General features: G+C 39.7%; 1 protein-coding gene across 2 annotated transcripts; it reads right to left on the bottom strand.

The window, feature by feature from the left end:
* Positions 1 to 1,471: 1,471 nt before the first annotated feature.
* On the bottom strand, positions 1,472 to 4,541 carry LOC107764012 (F-box protein At5g07610-like). Of its 2 annotated transcripts, XM_016582536.2 has the most exons (3): positions 4,313 to 4,541; positions 2,098 to 2,965; positions 1,472 to 1,965 (listed from the first exon to the last, which is right to left on the bottom strand). In XM_016582536.2, exons 2-3 carry the CDS (start codon positions 2,913 to 2,915, stop codon positions 1,701 to 1,703), a joined length of 1,083 nt encoding a protein of 360 aa, XP_016438022.1. In that variant the 5' UTR covers positions 2,916 to 2,965; positions 4,313 to 4,541; the 3' UTR covers positions 1,472 to 1,700. The 2 variants fall into 2 exon arrangements, with proteins under 2 accessions (XP_016438022.1, XP_016438021.1); XM_016582535.2 differs by having other exon boundaries at positions 1,472 to 2,965.
* Between the last annotated feature and the right edge of the window lie 15,348 nt (positions 4,542 to 19,889).

Raw genomic sequence — 19,889 nt, 5'->3', positions numbered from 1 at the left:
TAATGGATGCATTTAGTTTTATTAGTATAGTTAATGTGCCACAAAAGATTAAGTTATATTGACTTAATCTTTGCCTTCTTGGGCAAAGGCAACTCTTAAATTTCTTTAAAAAAAGAGAGAAGAAGACACGTTTAGACTCATGCAACAACGAAAAGATTAAGAAATAATATGTGTACAGTTTTTGCTAAAGTTACAAATGATATGGTGGTGTGTAAGAACGCTTCATACCTGTTATCACTAGATTTATATTAGCCATATAAGTTCAGTGAGTTTAAAGTGATAAAAACTAGCTCAGCGATTATTGTTAGGGAAAATATTAGTAGAATGACTATTTGAGAAATACTGTAGTTCATATTTTTTTTCCTTTAAAGGTTGAGCGAAAACTCAAAAACCATAATGTCATGTCTCATTAAGTTGTCCATGCTGCTTTATTTCTTATCAATTAAAGGAAAACAAACATAGCTAAGGAAGACAATCCAATATTCCTAGTTAAGAACTACTGTATGTGATTTAGCCTTTGCATTGTGTTTTAGCCTTTCAAATGATGTTTTGCTTCATCAAAAGCTTAAGCGCTTCGATTGAATACCCCATTTACCTCTTGGTAGAGACTCTTTTATCTCCTTTAGTAGGCTTACCCGACGTGAATCAGTATTAGTCGAGCCAATGAATTTTGAATAGTACGTAGTTGCCTAAAGTTAAAGAAAAAAATAAAAGAATGGACTGCTACAAGATAAAGAAGTTTCTATGCCCATCATTCCTGGAGAGATCAAATGTTGTTGTAATGATCAATTGACTCAATTGATAACTAATACTACATGAATAGGAAGTTTAGGTGAGAGATAACAATTCCATTGTAACAATGTTACACTATGCAAATAAGCAAAAAGATATCATTTTAATTAAATATTACTGTCGAACTCTTTTGACATAGAGAAGATTCTTAGTGTAATGGTTCCTTAGGTCACAAATTCAATTTTTTTATGGACAAAACTTTTCCCAATATAACATCTTTACACACACACACACACACACACACACACACACATATATATATATATATATATATATATATATATATATATATATGAGGGGATTACAAGGTTACAAGTTCAAATCTTATTTTCTTCTGAATTTGCTTGCAAAAACTTCTGCTTTGCCACTGTAAATCTCCCACTATATATACACAGACTGTAGTAATAGCTAATAGAACTTATGATGCTGTGAGCAAGGCAGTGGAGAGAGCAGAACAGGGAACAGACTTACCCACAATCCGTGTGTTTCATATATAAACCTTTATTAACAAAAAACTATGGTTAAGTGTTATGTATCTCACTATAATGTTTGAATCCTAAAGTTAAATTGTTGGATTTGAGGTAAACACTAGAGAATGATTATGCCTAAAAACCAGACTATGAGCCAAGGTATCCTGTCCATTCCAGGTTATGGGTTTCAATTACAACCCACTCAAAACTACCAACAAACAAGGAGCACCACAATATTCATTCACACTATAAAACTAAATACCTAAAGTGTTGAGCACAATCTTTTTGTGCAGATAAAACATTGAACTCATTTTTTCAGTAAAGGTTCTATCACATTTATACTGAATCCCCAAATGAAACTACGAAAGCTAAGATTTGAAATTAGTTTTCTAGCATTTTTGAAGAATCCTTCACATGAAATACCTGCAAGATAACTTCTCACTTTTTAACCGGAACCAAACTTTCAGTATACTGATAAGCGCTAACATGATTAAAGTGTAAAGTATCACCTATTTGACCAGGCAACTCGCGGACTACTTCAGCAGTTTTAAGCACTAAGTTGTAGGCGATCACCTTCCCCGGAATAGTTAGCAGTAGGACTGAATCTTCTTCTTTCTCTCCTCGAATCACTGACAAAATGGAAAATGCATATTGTGTGCCAGATGATGTCTGCTGAATCATCTCGGGAAATGCTGAAATTAACCTAGCAAGATGAACACGATACTTCACTGACCACTTCCAGGTATTTTTGTCTAATTCGAGCACATTAAATTTCTTGGCATATAGGCTCTGAACCTGAATAAGATGCAAATGGCCGCCCCATTCCCCAACATACCTAATCTTTTGGGTACAATCTCCCTGAGGCCTTGGTGGCATATTTTTCCTTACAATTTCCTGTGATTTAGCATCAAAGTAAATGGAGTATTCACCAATCCAATGAATTGCACCATTCCAAAACACTCCACTGTCAAAGCGCATACCATAGGGTAGAGAGAAACGGCAACAAGATCTCCATGACTCACTCCCTGGCACATACACACTCACTTCGACATCCGAAGAATAGGAATCCACATGCTTAATACACACAGCTTTATAATATGGTGGTTCTAAAGGATCAACTATCAGATTATAACAGACCACTTCAGAATACTTGTTATCATAGGGTGTAGGCAATAAATGACACCCTTTATTTGCAGGATTGTAAACCATACCACGTCTGATATTACTTACACCGGTTTTGCAAGTGATCACACACATTAACAGGCCATTGCAAGATTGTGTGACCTTGACTTGCGTATCCTTGACATGCAGATCCTTGAGTGCATCTCCTAATGTTGCGGCCATGTGGTCAACTACTTCAAGAGGAGGGAGGCTAGTTACATTATCAGTGAGTGGAAGGGATTCAACTTTTTGGGGATCGGTTAGGCAATTGTAAAAGTAGATCCCAGACGGGGTTAGAGCATTAGAAAATGCAAGAGTACGACTATGACTAAACCTAAATTGTATACTGGTAATGATTGAGCACCAAAATTTGCATACAAGACTGAACCTGATGAGAGATCTTGCAGGCAAACGGAGTAGAATTTCGTATAAAAGATCAGCATTTCCAGCGATGACATCCACCGCTGAAGTAACAACAAGTCTTTTATGCATGTGGCTCTCCTCTATCGTCAGTCAAGGATTCACATAGAATAGAGCATTACCTGTATGATAGTCGATAAGCTAGTCAGGATAGGAAAGAACTTATATTAAAAACTTACTTGCAGGCAGAAGCTGTAGCTCAAACAGTCATCATCTAAAATACCAATAAGCGGGACGAAATGCAAAAATGACATTACTACTAGGCTAATGTTTAAACTTTGCAGCACTTGATTGTTGTGGGGGGGGGGGGGCAGCTTAGCTGCAGAATAAACAAGCAATAACTAAAGATTAGGTGCTGAACTGAAATAAGGCAATACAATCGTATCAAAGTTATACTCCAGCATATTACTTATTGGTAGAAATTTGATACTCCTATTTTTTTCCTCCTCACTAAATCATTTTCTTTTTACACAGGGAACTAAGCTTCTGCTATGTGCGGGGTCCGGGGAAGGACCGAACCACAAGGATCTATTATACACAGTCTTGCCCTGCATTTCTGCAAGAGGTTTTGTGATGTCTTTCTATGAATACTAAAAAAGCCCTTTAGAGGGGAATGAGAGATTGTTAGTGTTCACATGTATGATTGGGTTCCATTTCCATACAGGTCGAGTATTGATTCTTTTTATTTATAATTTAGAAGATATATTTTGGCGACTCTTGGAATTCCTTGGCATTCTTGATTGGCGCTGAGCTAACTATAGGGCAAAGCCAGATGCTAGCAATCATACATTTTGGATGACTTGTTGAAATCATTTTCTTTTCCCACCAAAAGGGAAAATATGAACTCATTCACTAATGAGTTACTTAGTGGGAAAAAGTCATTTTCTTCCACAAGTATCCCAACTTTACTCTATATCACTTGCTTTAACCTCAAGATTTCCACCACAATATAGTCAATCTTTGAAATAAAAAGTACAGAAAATGGCCAAATATACCCCCTTTACTAATGAAAATTGTTTATATTTACCCGTTGTTTCACTATCAGTGTGTTCGCACCCCTACCGTTAAACTTTGGTTCAAAAATACCCCTAATTTGGACGGAATGACACGTGTCACTTCAGGATTAAAGAGACCCACGCCAAATTTTATTTACCGGGATCCATACTAACCCACCCCATAACCTGACCCAACTACTCTTCGTAAAGATCCTATGGTAAAACATTTGAAAATGATGTAGAAACAATTTCCCAAGGAAAATTATTAATTCATTGAAAATTACACACCCTTTATAGCATATACCATATAATAATAAAAACCCTATCTTTAAATAGAGACATCCTTTTTGGTACCCTATTAGCCATCGATGAATCAAATGAAAGGAAAATTGGATAAACCCAGAAAGATTTAACAATATAATAATATAATAAAGAGAGGGAAAGGAATTGAATAAATGAACATAGTGCTCTTACCGTTTGAGAAAAAACAGGAAAGGGCAGCAACTGAAGCAAGAATTGTCAAAGAAGCTACATTCAACCCATTGATAACAACAAGAATTGGAGCTTCGTGCCTCTAGTCGTAGTTTTTATGGCTTTTTACTGAATAAAGGGAAACGAACAAGAGAAGAAATGAGAAGGTGAAAGAGGAAGGCGGGGCCGTGAAAAGAGTATATACTATGGACTCTATTTTTCCTATTTACATTTCTTGTTTTGAGTTTCATGAAAAGAAGTGTAAAAATAGTGTTAGGTATTCACTTTTCGCGGTCATGATTCAAAAAAAAAAAAGAGGGTCCGGGTTAAAATGCGAAAATAGCACGGGATAGCCACTTTTCGGATTGATAATTAAAAAATAGTCAGTATTTGTAAAGTCATTAAAAATGGTCACTATTTTGCTACAATACGGAAAGTTTAAGCATAATATACTAGAGATTGGAGCACATGTATATAAACTTCCATCATATTATATTGCAACACCAACACACGAAAAGTTCCAGCATAATATACTGGAGATTGGAGCACATCTGTATAAACTTCTACCATATTATGCTGGACCTCCAGTATATTATTGTGATGACCCAAAATATCATCTTTAAATTTAATAAGTAATTATGTGTTCTAAGACCTCGAAAAGCACTAATTATCATTCCTCGACTTGCGTGCGCAGTCCGTAAATTTTTTTTGAAAGTTTTCATGTGAAAAATGGATTAAAATGTGAAATAGAGCTTTAAAACTCAACTGAGTTGACTTTGGTCAACAGTTTTAGCAAACAGACCCGGATCAATGTTTTGACAGTTCCGATAGCTCCGTATCGTGATTTGGGACTTGGGCGTACGCCCAAAATTTGATTTGGAGGTCCCTAACTCAAGTTATGACCATTTAAAACTAGCAATTTAAATGTTAAAGACTTCCAAGTTTGACCACGGGGTTGACTTTTTGATATCGGAGCCGGAATCCGATTCTGAAAATTTGAATAGCTATGTTATGTCATTTATGAATTGTGTGCCAAATTTGAAGTCATTCCGGATTCATTTAATATGTTTTGGCACAAGATTTGCAAATTGAAAAGTTTAAAACTTAAAATCTCATTACCATTTAGGGTGTGTTTGGTATGAAGGAAAATATTTTCCGCAAAATATTTTTTAATTTTTTCATGTTTGGTTGGCTTAAATATTTTGGAAAATATTTTTCTCGTGAACTCATTTTTTTCCAATTGGAGAAAAATATTTTTCCTGTCACGAGAAGGAAAAACACTTTCCAAAACTCTTTCTCAACCTTTCCCACCCTATGACCAAATTAGCCTTTAGCCAAATAAAATCCATTAAATGATTATTTACCACAATCAATCATTTCTAGAATACTCTACATATGTGAAGAGTTGTTCGTGTTTATTTCAACCAATATGATCATTAATCATTTGGCCAATAGAAAATTAAGTTGGTTGTTACATTGGAACCCTATTAAATGATAATTAATTACTACAATGAGCTGTTAATTGGAAAGAATATTTATCGCAATCTATGACTCCTCACCTCCTAGCTTTAACAGTTTAACTAATCAATGATCACTTTTATAAATGGAAATGTATAACCCTCACCATTAAAGAAACAATAGATCCGGAAAGTTGCAGATTTACTAGGTATGTTCATTTTCTTTTGTTATTTCCTATGAGTATTCATGACACTATATATTTTTGTTTATGCTAATTTTTATTTAGTGTCACTTTGTAATGTTATTAATTATTTCGCCGGATAATAAATTGCAGAAGTATCAACTTTCGTAATCAAGTAAATTGACTAGCTGGTGAGTTTTTGAGAAATGATTTCTTATAATCAAGCTAATCGACTAGCTAATTTGAGAAATTTGGTCTTTGTAAAATAATGAGCTTTATTAGAAGTTTCATGACATTTCTTTTCTTCTTCTTTTTTTCTTCTTTTTTTCCTTTTGCTAAATAAATTTTAAATTCTTGGGAAGAGCATATTCCAAGGATGGGGTGTGCAACTTACCGTCACTATTTTTTTATCATTATCTTTCTTATTGATCTCTTTCTCGCTCATTGACCCATTTTATTGATGGATTAATTCTATATAGATGTTTATGTTTTCCCAGTACTCCTCTCTTAGCATAAACAAATAAAAAATAAGAAAGAAAAAAGAAACAAAGATTTTACTTTGTTAATGGATAATAAGGAATGAGCTAATTTATGACATTTTAAAAAATATAGCACTAAGTAGATACACATAAAAATAGAAACTGTTACATTACACTTTATGCAAGCTTATATAACACTAGCTTTACATCGTATCACTTTGTTCTTGTATTTACTCTCTTTGTCAGTACATTGTTGCTCTTTCAAGCGCGGAAATGAATATTTCTTATTTATTATGTAAATTGGGCAATTGCTTTTACTGGAGTAGGTACTTCAAGAACATTGTCTATAAGGAAGTACTAGATACGATTCGAATATATTTCATGTTTGCACCTAATAACTTGAAAATGTAACTCTTTATACATTTTACATATCTAACTAAATTTAGTTGTTTAATTTTGCAGGTTCACACAATATTTAATCATATGTCGTTCAACAAATATGTCATTCGAATAAGGTGATTGCTCATCAATTTAAGTTAGTTCTTTTTCTCTTTAACTTTTCTATTACTCATTACACTTTAGTTTTAATGTGATGCATATGTCATTTCATTCGGTACTACTTGCATAGGGCATGTGTTTAAAAACTGGTTTATTAAAAAGAATCGAGAATAACTACTATAACTACTTTAGAAATAATTTATTCGATTTTGTAGGGATATTGGCTAAGACTACTATATTTAAACGAAAAATAGATAACAATTGATTTGTACGTGGTTTTAATTATACATGATATAACTTGGTACAAATTGAGATATATTTTAAGGATACGTGATATAACTTGAAATAAATTGAGAAAATATATATATATTAGTATTGAAATTAACTGTATAACGAAATAAATTCAAACCGAATGAATCAATTAGCCTTGGCCCTTTGATCACCCTCAAACCAAGTGGAGAATAAACTGATACAAGAACAAAATGACTAAATATTGAAAAACAGAAGAAGGGGAGTAAATTGCTTTATATTGCATGACTGTATATATTCCTCCTCTACATATGATCATACCCCCTTTATATAGTAGGAAAGTCCTACCCTCAATGTAATTCTAAACATAGTAAGGAATCCCATGATAGATTAATTAATTGGCCTCTCCTTGATATGCGTCGGGATTTCCGTTGAGATTCTCGCCCAATTGCGGATATTTTATCTTTCTATTTTTTGGCTCGATAAGCTTTCCTCGATCTTGACCGATCTCGATCTTGATCGGTCTCTGTTTTGCTCGATCTCGATCTTGGCCGATCTCTATCTTGACCGATCTCTATTTTGCTCGATCTCGATCATGGCCGATCTCGATCTTGATCGGTCTCTATTTTGTTCGATCTCGATCTTGGTCGATCTCGATCTTGATCGGTCTCTAGGTCACGAGCCCGGCAATCTAACTTCGCATCATGGCTCGATATCACACGAGGTTGAACCTTGGTATATCATATTCCAGTCTCGAATAGTCATACGAAGGGCAAGCTCGGTTTTGACCGTATACAGATAGTCCCCTCGTTTCTCGGAAAGAAAATGGTGAGAAACGATATGAATTTCCGAACTCTGACTCAATGGGTAATGACGTCAGTGACGAGCCCGATTATGACGTATGTGACGAAACATCACGTCGGTCCAGTTACCAAGGCATTAAATGCGTATCAGTTGCTGGTCGGTCATTACTGGTTCCTAATAGTCGCCAGTAACCTATAAGACTCCTAGCTTTTCTCATTCGAACTTTACACTCAAAGCTCTTTCTACTCTTGCTTCTTCTTCAGAAAATCTCTTTGTTTCATAATTTTCACGCCCAAATTTCTAGAACTCTAATCAAACCGCATACCATCCTAATTCTTTTTTCCCTTGTTCATCAATGGCGAAAATTTCCAAAACCGTGCTAACAAAAGAGGTTGCTTCTTCATCACGACCCGCCGGTGGTGAGGCTGCGGCGGAGCCCCACGCTGAGGAATTCGTTCCAGTAGTGTACCCAACCGTTATTGACTTTAAGGTCGAAAAGGCCTCCTCTGTACCGGGCCGATGTGAGCCGGTCTCGAGGTACATATGCTCAATCACCAAAAAAATCCTCGACAAAGTGAAAGAGGAATGCAATTGGGGCAAAAAACATGTGGTAGTCTCATCGCCCGAGGAATCGATTACTACCCACGTAGAAGGGTTCCTAAGTGTTTACACTTACCCTTTCACGTTGGGTCCCTTAGACCCTGTCATCATCGCCTTCTGTAAGAGATACAACGTGACCCTTGGCCAGATCCATCCTTCCTTTTGGAGAATAGTGATTCTCCTCTGATTCTTCACAAGCAAAATCGAGGGGTGTCTTTTCACCCTCGACCTTATGTGCCTTTACAGTCCCCGGCTCTATCGAGGAGGGCTGATCAAGCTTGCTTGCCGAGCCAACAAAGCCCCATTCTTGAGCATAGACGAAACTCGTGATCTGGGTTGAATGGGCCGATTTGTCCGAATAAGCACTTCGGACCTGATCCTTGCTGAAGACATGTCATTTACTGAGAAATGGAACATGAATCGTGAGTAGTTTTTCCCTTTGAACGTTCAATTTTGCTGTTTTACTTCTTATCCTTATCCTCTTTCCTCATCTCTGTTTTTGGGGTTGCAGTTATGGCCCAGATGCCAGAACGTATTCCGGAACTCAAGCAATGGGTCGAGGGACTGGTGTCACAGAAAATATACTTTGAGCGTGGTTGGGTGGAGTTATCAAAGGGTCGATGAGAGGCCCACAATCATGGTGAGTTTCTCTCTTGGAACGGTTATCGTTCGAGCTTCTTCTCTTGCTTACTCTCCTTTTTTCCTTTGTAGGCCTCGGGAAGGATGTTGTGATGAGGCCCCTATCTAGTGACGAAGAAGTCCTCCCATCTGTTCCGAAGCAGGCTAAAGAAAAGAAGATAAAAGGGGCTCCGAGTTCCCTGGGCTTGGAAAAGAAAAAACTGGCGAGGAAGTCTCGCAAGCCCAAGGGGAACACTGGTGCTATGCCTTTGGAATTAATCCGCTGATTAAGGGATGAGTCTGAAGAGGAAGATAATTCCAAACTAGTGGCCCATGTGCGGGATGGTGTTTCGATAAAAAAAGTCCTCCGAATCGGCGGAGGTTGATAAGGGAGCTTTGGCCATAGTTCCTGAACCAAAAAGAGTTGAGGCCACTCCATCCCAAGCTGAGATGGTCGAGAGAGAGACCGGGGTCGAGGCTTCCCAGTTAGCAGAAGATATCCCGAGGGACGAGCTCGAACTGATTGATATTTCTGGATCGCCTCAGATTTCGGACGCTATGATCTGCAAGGCCAATACGTTAGAAGGTCGCTCTTACGAAGGTATTTAGGGGGTGACCGGTATCCATAGCTTCTTGGATGGGTTTGAGTCCGCTGCCTCGGAGGATGCCACCGGGTTTGGTGTTTTACCGGTATCGAAAAATATACCATCATCGGGCGCTACCGGTTCTTCATCGAGCATAAAACTGTCGGACCGATTCCCGGCCCCAAGTGTTAACCCCCACTGCATGCGGAATATAGTGCTTTCTATCCCGAAGGATGCCCGGATTTTCTCTCCCCTTGTGGGGATTGCTAGCTACCATAGGTTATTGGTGACCGAGGAAGATCAAGTCGTGATGAATGCGGTGGGGGCCGCTTGCCTTTTAATGAGGCCCAACATGCTTTGAATCGGGTAACTCCGAGGGTCTCTCCATTATTTCTTTTAAACTCGGAGATGTAGATAATTCTAACATCATCTTCCTTGTTTGCAGGCTTCGGTGTTCCATCATGAGTCTTTCCTCCGAATCCGAGAGGAGCACAAGGCTGAGGTTCGGGGCCTTACTGAGAAAAATGATACCTACAAGCTTCTCAGTGAGAACATTCATGCCGATTTAGTGACGGCTCGGGATGAGCATGCTGAGATAGCAGAGAAGGTATTCCGAGTTCTTCACGATAGTGAAGATGAATTTGAGATAACTACTAACGATCGGATTCTGCAGGTTCGGCAAAGGCTCGAACAAATCGGACGACTCCAAACAAAGGTAGATGCGATACAGGCCAAGGCGGAAGAATTCAAAAAGAACATGGATGTCCTAGCCTCGAAAAAAGGAAACTGTCTAAGAGCAAATGGAGTCGGCCGAGACCCATCTCCAATCTGCAAAAGAGAAGGCCTCGGTGCAGGTCGAGAAGATCAAGGAGCTTCAGTCTCGGTTGGATTTGGAAATTTCTGATAAGACAAGTTTGGCCAATGAACTTGAAGTGGCCAGATCTGAGGTGGTCGTGGCTAGATATGAGGTGACCGTGGCCAACACAGAAGCTTATGCTAAAGTGGCCCAGTTTACGGTCGACGTCGAGGCCATCCAGGCCAAGGTCATAGTAGATCATGCAAAATGTCAAGCTCGAAGGGAAGCCCTCGAGGGAGTTAAGTCTCAGGGTTTCGATATTACGGCTGAGATTGAAAATGCCAAATTAGAGGAAGCCAGGGCCTGGAGGCTGGCCTTCCCTGAGGAAGACTCCGAGAGCTCGAGTGAATCCGAAGATAGAGAAAATCCTGAGGATGGAAATGCAACCTCCGATGAAGACCAAGCCATTTAGGATTTTTTTGGTTTATCTTTTGTATTTTTTCTGAGGCCCTTTTTGGCCATTGTAAATTTTTGTATTAGGCCGATTTGGCCTTTGTAAAAAACTATTGTATATAAATATAAGGCTTTTCTTTCCCTTTCAGCTCTCATACTTTTCCTTTGCTTTGTCATTGTATTTACAAAGGTTGAAAATGCCTTAGCATGAAATAAGATTTTGTTCGAGGGTTCGAACAAACTTTGCCCTTACTGTCTTTCTAGGTTAAGGTGTTATTGGGGTTTGATGTTACCGAAGTTGTTCCCCGAAAACATCTTAAGTTTGAGACTTTTGCCGAGGGTAGACTTTAGAACCGATTGTGAAAGAATTTTCTCTTATTCGAATGCCTATTTTTGTTACGGATTTCGGACGTCCCCGAACCGTGTTAAATTAGCCATAGCCTTTTAGTTCTGGAGCTACCCATTTGGCTTGTTTTCCCGTTTTATCCGGGCTTGCCCGAGATAATAGTCCCCGAGTGGGATGGCCATGACCTTTAGAAATTGGGGATTTGCCTATTAGGTCTTTTGCTCCCGAGGCCCGATGACTTGGGTTGTTTGAGTCGGACGGCAGTCCCCGAGTGATGGAGCAAACGTTCGTATTCCGGTTGAGTATTGCCCTTGGGTTCGTTATTTTCGAAAGTACAAAGCTTTTTAAGAGATGTAAAAAGAAGATTTAAAGAAATGTTTGTAAAGCATAAGATGTTTGTAAGGAAGGTACTTCTCTTTATTCTCGATCAAAACAGGGCTCGAGCAATCTACGCAGGCACGGTTCATTTTGACCGTTTGACCCTTACAATAAATCTTATCTATCGAGACCCTCCCTTTATGAAGTAGTTTCCTTGCTAGAGTTGATATCCGAAGATAACGCATGTCCGAGGGTAGCCCCCAGTATTCGAGGTTGATTGCGAAGGAACCTCGGATATTGTTGAATGGATCTTCGATGCCGATTCGTAATCGGGCTTGATTCTAAGTTAGCACGATTCATTGTTACCTCGTCAAAAACCTCGTTGAAAAAATCCATTTGGTACAAAATCGGTCTGAGGGAAAAAAGTACAACACGCGCTTTCAGATCTAAAGACTTCGTGTCGTTTGCTGAAAATCCATCGTCATTTCTTGTCGACCACCAACAAGTATTAATCTGAAATAGAAAAGGAATGGAAAAGGGGCGTACCTTAACAGTAGTACCGTTTTAGGTGATATATGTTCTAATTGCTCGGTAGTTGTTCCCTATTTATCGTTCCAAGCTTGTAGGACCCTTTTTCCAGTGACCTCGAGAATTTGGTACGGTCCTTCCCAATTTGGACTCAATTTTCCTTCATTGGGATTTCTGGTGTTGAAGTTGACTTTTCTTAGCACTAAGTCCCCGATGTTAAAATATCGAAGATTGGCTCTTCGATTGTAGTATCTCTCGATCCGCTACTTTTGGGCGGCCAATCGGACAAGGGTTGTTTCACGCCTTTCATCCAATAGTTCTAGGCTCGTATTCATGGCCTTGTTATTTGATTCCTTTGTTGAATATCGGAACCAAATACTCGGTTCTCCGAATACGACTGGTATTAGAGATTCGGCTCCATAAACTAATGAGAATGGGGTAGCCTCGGTACTGGACTTCGAGGTTTTGCGGTATGCCCAAAGAACTTCGGGCAAAATTTCTGTCCACTTTTCTTTGGTGTCGGTTAGCCTCTTCTTAAGATTTTGGATGATGGTTTTGTTGGTCAATTCAGATTGTCCGTTCCTGCTAGGATGATAAGGTGTTGATAGGATTCTTTTGCTCTTATGATCTTTGAGGAATTTGTTCACTTTGTTGCAGATGAATTGTTTCCCGTTATCACACACAATTTCGGATGTCATCCCGAATCGACATATGATGTTATCCAAAATGAAGTCGATGACTTTCTTCTCCCTAACTTTCTCGAAAGCTTGCGCTTCAACCCACTTAGAAAAATAGTCAGTCATAAATCAAATAAACTGAGCTTTACCTGGTGCCCATGGAAGAGGGCCAACGATGTCCATTCCCCACTTCATGAATGGCCATGGTGACAAGACCGAATGGAGCAATTCCCTGGGTTGGTGAATCATTGGTGCATGTCTTTGGCATTTATCACATTTTCGAACAAACTCTTTCGCATCTTTTTCCATGTCGATCCAGTAATAGTCGGCTCTAATTATCTTTTGAACCAATGATTCAGCACCGGTGTGATTTTCGCAAGTGCCCTCGTGAACTTCCCTTAGAACATACTCGGTGTCTCCCGGTCCCAGACATATCACTAATGGACCATCGAACATTCTTCTGAACAAGGTTCCATATTTGGACAAAGTGAATCGTGCTGCCTTTGTGCGCAAGGCCCTCGATTCTTTCGGATCTGAGGGAAGCTTTCCGGTTTTCAAATACTCTATGTACTTATTTCTCCAATCCCAGGTCAAGCTTATGGAATTTATCTCGGCGTGGCCTTCTTCGACTACTGAACTTATGAGTTGCACGACGGCCCCCGAATTGAGCTCGTTGTCCTTGACCGATGACCCTAAGTTTGCGAGGGCATCGACCTCACTATTCTGATCTCGAGGCACATGTAGCAAAGTCCATTCTTTAAATCAATGCAAAGTTACTTGTAACTTATCTAGGTATCTTTGCATTCTTCCCTAACCTCTAATGTTCGTTACCACGAAGAGGAGTCGCATTTGTCTTCGATCACCTCCGCTCCCAAGCCATTGGCTAGTTCGAGACCTGCAATCATGGCCTCATATTCGGCCTCATTGTTAGTCAATTTCACAGTTCTAATAGATTGTCTAACCACATTACCTGTGGGTGATTTTAGTACGATCCCGAGTTCAGACCTTCTTGCGTTCGAAGCACCGTCCGTGAAGAGGGTCCTGATTCCTGAGGAGTACCCGAGTTTATCAATAGTTCTCTTTCGACCTCGGGTACTAGGGCCGGCGTGAAGTCAACTATGAAGTCTGCCAAAATTTGAGACTTAATTATTATGCGGGGTCGATATTCAATATCATACCCACTGATTTCTACGGCCCATTTGGCCAACCGTCTCGAAAGCTCTGGTTTATTCAAAATATTTCGAAGTGGATAAGTTGTTACAACACATATGGGGTGACTTTGAAAATACGATTTTAGTTTCCTAGAGGCACATATCAAAGCGAGCGCCAATTTTTCTAGGTGGGGATATCTTGTTTCGGCCTCACCTAAGGTCCGGCTGACATAATAAATAGGAAATTGCATACCTTATTATTCTTGGACTAGGACTCCATTTACGGCTACCTTTGATACTTCCAAATACAAGTAAAGTTGTTCGTCTACCCTCGGCTTGTGAAATAGTGGCGGGCTCGATAAGTACCGTTTAAGCTCTTCCATGGCCTATTGGCATTCCGGGGTCTATGTGAAGTTATTTTTCTTCTTTAGCAACGAGAAAAATCGATGACCCTTACCGGAGGACCTCGAGATGAATCGCTCCAGGGCGGCCATGCACCCGGTTAACCTCTGAACGGCCTTTACACTGTCTACTCTTGTGATGCCATCGATAACTTTGATTTTGTCGGGATTAATCTCGATTCTCAGTTGGATACTATGAATCCGAGAAATTTTCCCGACCCGACCCCGAATGCGCATTTTTCCCGGTTCAACTTCATGTTGTATCTCTTTAATATACTGAGAGTTTCCTGCAAGTGCTTCAAATGGTCCTCTGCTCGCAGGGACTTAACTAACATGTCATCAATGTCAACTTCCATAGATTTTCCTATTTGTTCTTCGAACATCTGATTTACTAGGGGTTGATAAGTGGCACCAGCATTTTTTAATCCAAATGGCATTACATTATAGCAGTAGGTACCATATTTAGTGATGAACAAGGTCCTTTCCCGATCACCGGGTTCATCTGTATTTGGTTGTACCAGGAATAGGCATCGAGAAAACTGAGGATCTCATGGCCGGCCCTGGCATAGATCATGCGATCGATATTAGGCAAAGGAAAAGAATCCCTGGGCATGCTTTATTTAGATCTTTGTAATCTACACACATTCTAAGTTTTTTCCTTTCTTAGGGACTACTACTACGTTTGCTAACCATTCAGAGTATTTTACTTCATGGATGGACCCTATTTTAAGATGCTTGGTTACCTCGTCTTTGACGAAAGCATATTTGACCTCAGACTAGGGTCTTCTTTTTTGCTTCACCGGATAGAACTTCGGGTCCAAGCTTAGTTTATGGGTGGTGATTTCCGGTGGGATCCCTGTCATGTCGAGATGGGACCAAGCGAATCAATTCATGTTAGCTATAAGAAACTGAATAAGCTTTTTTCTGAGCTCGGGATTTAGCCCCGTGCCCAGGTATACCTTTCGTTCGGGGAGATGTTTGATTAGTATGATTTGCTCTAGCTCTTCGACCGTTGACTTGGTAGCGTCGGAGTCATCGGGGACTATGAAGGATTGAGGGAGCCCATAATCATCATCTTCGTCAGTCCCATGTTTCTCTAGTTGGGTCGAGGCCGGCATATGTGATTGCTATTTGGTCTCATGTTTTCCCTTCGAATTTGACCCCTCTGTCGATGAGAGTGACGATATCGGAATCACTTCTTCAACGAAAAACATTTTCTTTGCAGCGGGTTGCTCCCCGTAGATTGTTTTGATTCCCTCTGGTGTTGGGAATATTAGAACTTGGTGAAGGGTCGAGGGCACTGCTCTCATATTGTGGATCCATGGTCTCCCGAATAGGGCATTATACCTCATGTAGCCCTCGATCACATGGAACTTCGTCTCTTGGATGGTCCCGGCCACGTTTACTGGCAAAGCTATCTCGCCCTTAGTAGTTTCACATGCTATGTTGAATCCATTTAGCACTAGGGCCGCGGGCACAACCCGGTCATATAGGCCGAGTTGTCCTACGACCCTCGATCGAATGATATTGGCCGAACTACCTAGATCAATTAACACACGTTTAACTTGAATCTTATTCATGAGTACAGATATTACTAGCGCACCATTATTGGGTTGCATGATTCCTTCCGCGTCTTCGTCATTGAAGGACAAGGTTCCTTTTGGTATGTAATCTTGAGCCCGAGATCGCTTCTCCCTTATGATCGACACCTTAGTGCATTTTAACACTGGCCCTTGAGGAACATCGATCCCTATGACAATCATGTGAATAATGTGTTGCGGTTCTTCTTGCTTGTTTTTTCTATTGAACTCTCTGTTTTTTAAATGATTCTTGGCCCGATCACTTAGAAACTCCCGAAGGTGCCCTTCATTGAATAACCATGCTACTTCTTCTCTCAACTGCCTGCAATCTTCCGTTCTGTAGCCATGGGTGCCATGATACTTGCATACTTGATTGGGATTTCTCTGGGCTGGATCGGTCTGCAGAGGTTGAGGCCATTTAGTTTCCTTGATGCATCCGATAGCCGATACGATGGCGGATGCATCAACATTAAAGTTATATTCCGACAATCGCGGTGCTTCCTTAGGTCTGGTATGCCTGTCGAAACCATTCTTGCTTATGAGCCCTCGAGAGCTCTGGCCTCGATCATTTCTCCTTTCACCTCGTACGGAGTTGTGCCCAGGTCAGTTGCCCCTACGATCTCTATTATACATCTGGTACCGATCCGTGTTCAACCTTGGTTCTCGATCGACGTCCCTTTTGGTAATAAATCCGGAAGGAGCCCCCAGCTGGTCGTCTTCGATTCTAATCTTCGACTGATATCGATTATGTATATCAGCCCGGATAACAATCGGGTACTCAATCAAGTTCTGCTTCAACTGTTGTAAAGATACTGAGCTTCGTTCATTTAGTCCTTGGGTGAAAGCTTGAACGGCCCAATCATCGGTGACAAGTGGTAGATCCATTCGTTCCATTTGAAAACGAGACACAAACTCTCTCAGCATCTCGTTATCTTTCTGATTTACCTTGAAAAGATCTGACTTCTTAGTTTCGACCTTTATGGCTCCGGTGTGTGCTTTTACGAAAGAATCTACAAGCATGGCAAAATAATCGATAGAGTTAGTAAATTATGGTACCATATCATTGCTCCCTTTGACAGGGTTTCCCCGAATTTCTTTAGTAACACGGATTCGATCTTGTCGTCCTCTAGATCATTCCCTTTAATGGCACACGTGTAAGAGGTGACGAGCTCGTTGGGGTCGGTAGTTCCATTATACTTAGGAATCTCGGGCATGCGGAACTTCTTGGGGATCGATTTGGGAATTGCGCTCGGGGGGAAGGGCTTTTGTACGAACTTTTTGGAATCCAAACCCTTGAATATTGTTGGTGCTTCTGGGATCTGATCAACCCTGGAGTTATAAGTTTCCACCTTCTTGTCGTTTGCTTCGATCTTCTTTTCCCCTGACTCTATCCGCTTTATCAGTTCCTCGAGCATTTTTATAATTTCGGGGTTAGTTCCCGATTCTTGTTCATTTAACCTCACCACGGCTGGCCCCGTTTTGTGGATGACTTCTTGAGGTGGATCGGGCTCAGCCTTGCTCGGTGCTAGGTTTGGCTCTACAACTAAGCTATTGCCACATGTTGAGCTTGCGGCATTTCGAAGATCATACGTAGGCTGATCCCGTCTTCTCCGATATTTTATGTATTTCGAGTTGCAGATCGGGTTCCACCATGGACGTTGTTTTCGGGACCAGTATGCTGGTCCGCGTCGATGGCCATATGTGAATTAACGTCAATCGGATCCGCGACCCGTGTCCCAACGGGGTCAGCGGGTGGCCTTACATCACCGGGAGTCACGTTGTTATTCTTACCTTGATGGTGAGATCCGTTGTCGATATGCAGGGACATTAATTGAGAGTTCGTCATTTTTAGTATGAAATCAAAGATACTTCAAATAGCAAGTGTAAAATTGTGTGTTTTATAGATATTTGTACCAACCAATCACTATTATCCTTAGCCCCACGGTGGGCGCCAAACTGTTTACCCGAAAAATGGATAACAATTGAATTTGTACGTGATTTTAAGGATACGTGATATAACTTGGTACAAATAAAGAAAATATAAATATTAGTATCGAAATTAGCTGTAAACAAAATGAATGCAAACTGAATCGAAATAAATGCAAACCGAATGAATCAATTAGCCTTGGCCCTCGAGTTTGATCACCATCAAACCAAGTGGAGAATAAACTGACACAAGAACAAAATGACAAAATATTGAAAACCAGAAGGCAGTAAATTGCTTTATATTGCATGAATGTATATATTCCTCCTCTACAAATGATCAGACCCCCATTATATAGTAGGGAAGTCCTATCTCAATGTAATTCTAAATATAGTAAGGAATCCCATGATAGATTAATTAATTGCCCTCTCCTTGATATGCGCGGGATTTCCGCCGAGATTCTCGCCCAATTGCGGATATTCCGGCTTTCTGTTTTTTGGCTCGATAAGCTTTCCTTGATCTTGGCCGATCTTGATCTTGATCGGTCTCTGTTTTGCTCGATCTCGATCTTGATCGATCTCTATTTTGCTCGATCTCGATCTTGGCCGATCTCAATCTTGATCGGTCTCTGGGTCACGAGCCCCGCAATCTAACTTCGCATCATCGCTCGATATCACACGAGGTTGAACCTTGGTCTATCATGTTCCAGTCTCGATTAGTCATACAAAGAGCAAGTTCGATTTTGACCGTATACATCTACCGTGAGTAGATCTAAAACAGAAGAGAAAAGATGAAAAAAGAACGAGCACGAAGTTGGTTTAGAAGTTGATACTTTTCCATTTAAAGGTTGAGTAAAAAAATTCAAAAGCTAAAGGGTTTTTGCTGCAGACTACAAGAATAATTTGTTGTCGAATTATATTTTGCTTCATCAAAAGCGTAAGAGCTTCGATTGATTCCTAATTATGCTTGCATAAAAATTACAAAAGCTAAAACCTAGATTAAATATATTGATTGAAGAATGCACTCGACAAGCTAAGGAATGGAGAATCTCTTGGTAGGAAGAGTTTTATCTCCTTTATTCAGCTTACCTAATATGAATTCGGATACTAGATGCCTAAAGTACAATCAGGGTTGCACTAGTTTGCTCTGAAACTATAGAGGTTTTTAGTATCCTTTTGTTTTTTTTCCAGCAGATTTGGAGTTTGAAATTTTGGTGACCAATAACATATCATGAATAACAAAGTTCAATGTATCTGAAAACCTAATACTTCTTGTCATATTATTAAAAATAGAACTGCCTAATTAATTCTTGGATTATTTAAGCATATAGACGCAACATAGGCACATAACTAGCGGGCAGAGATAATTATTTAAGTTTAACTTTACCTTTTAGAGCTACAGACACATATTTGACAAAAATAAAGGAAAATAACCATTTTGCCTCTTCAAACAACAAATGGAAACGAGGGAAGACATTATAAGGTCACAAGTTCAAATCCTATTTTTTCGAATTCCGTTGTATAAACTTCTAACTTCGCCCTGTATATATATGTCACCAAAACTATGGTAAAGTGATATATATGTCACTGTACAACAACAAAATCAGTATAATCCCACGAGTGAGGTCTAGGGAGGATAGTGTGTATGGAAACCTTAGCCCTACGTTGAGACTTGAGAGTAGAGAGGTTGATATATCTCACTGTAATGAATCCTAAAGTTAAATAGTTGGTTTGACGTAAACACGAGAGAGTGATTCCAACAACTAATACCTACTATTCATCAACCACATAAATGAAATTACTGAATGATAAAGTGAAAGTGTAAATTATTAAGGTTTTTGTTATTTAAGATGAAATAGTCTTAATATGAGGGTGAATGGGAAATGGAGGGAAAAATAAAATTTTTGAGTAAAATTTTAAGTTTCCCTCTCTTGAC

The sequence above is a fragment of the Nicotiana tabacum genome, chromosome 13 (genome assembly GCF_000715075.1).
Source record: "Nicotiana tabacum cultivar K326 chromosome 13, ASM71507v2, whole genome shotgun sequence".
NCBI classification, from domain to species: domain Eukaryota; kingdom Viridiplantae; phylum Streptophyta; class Magnoliopsida; order Solanales; family Solanaceae; genus Nicotiana; species Nicotiana tabacum.
The sequence above is the reverse complement of the archived record's forward strand: the minus strand, read 5'-3'. Positions and strand labels throughout refer to the sequence as shown.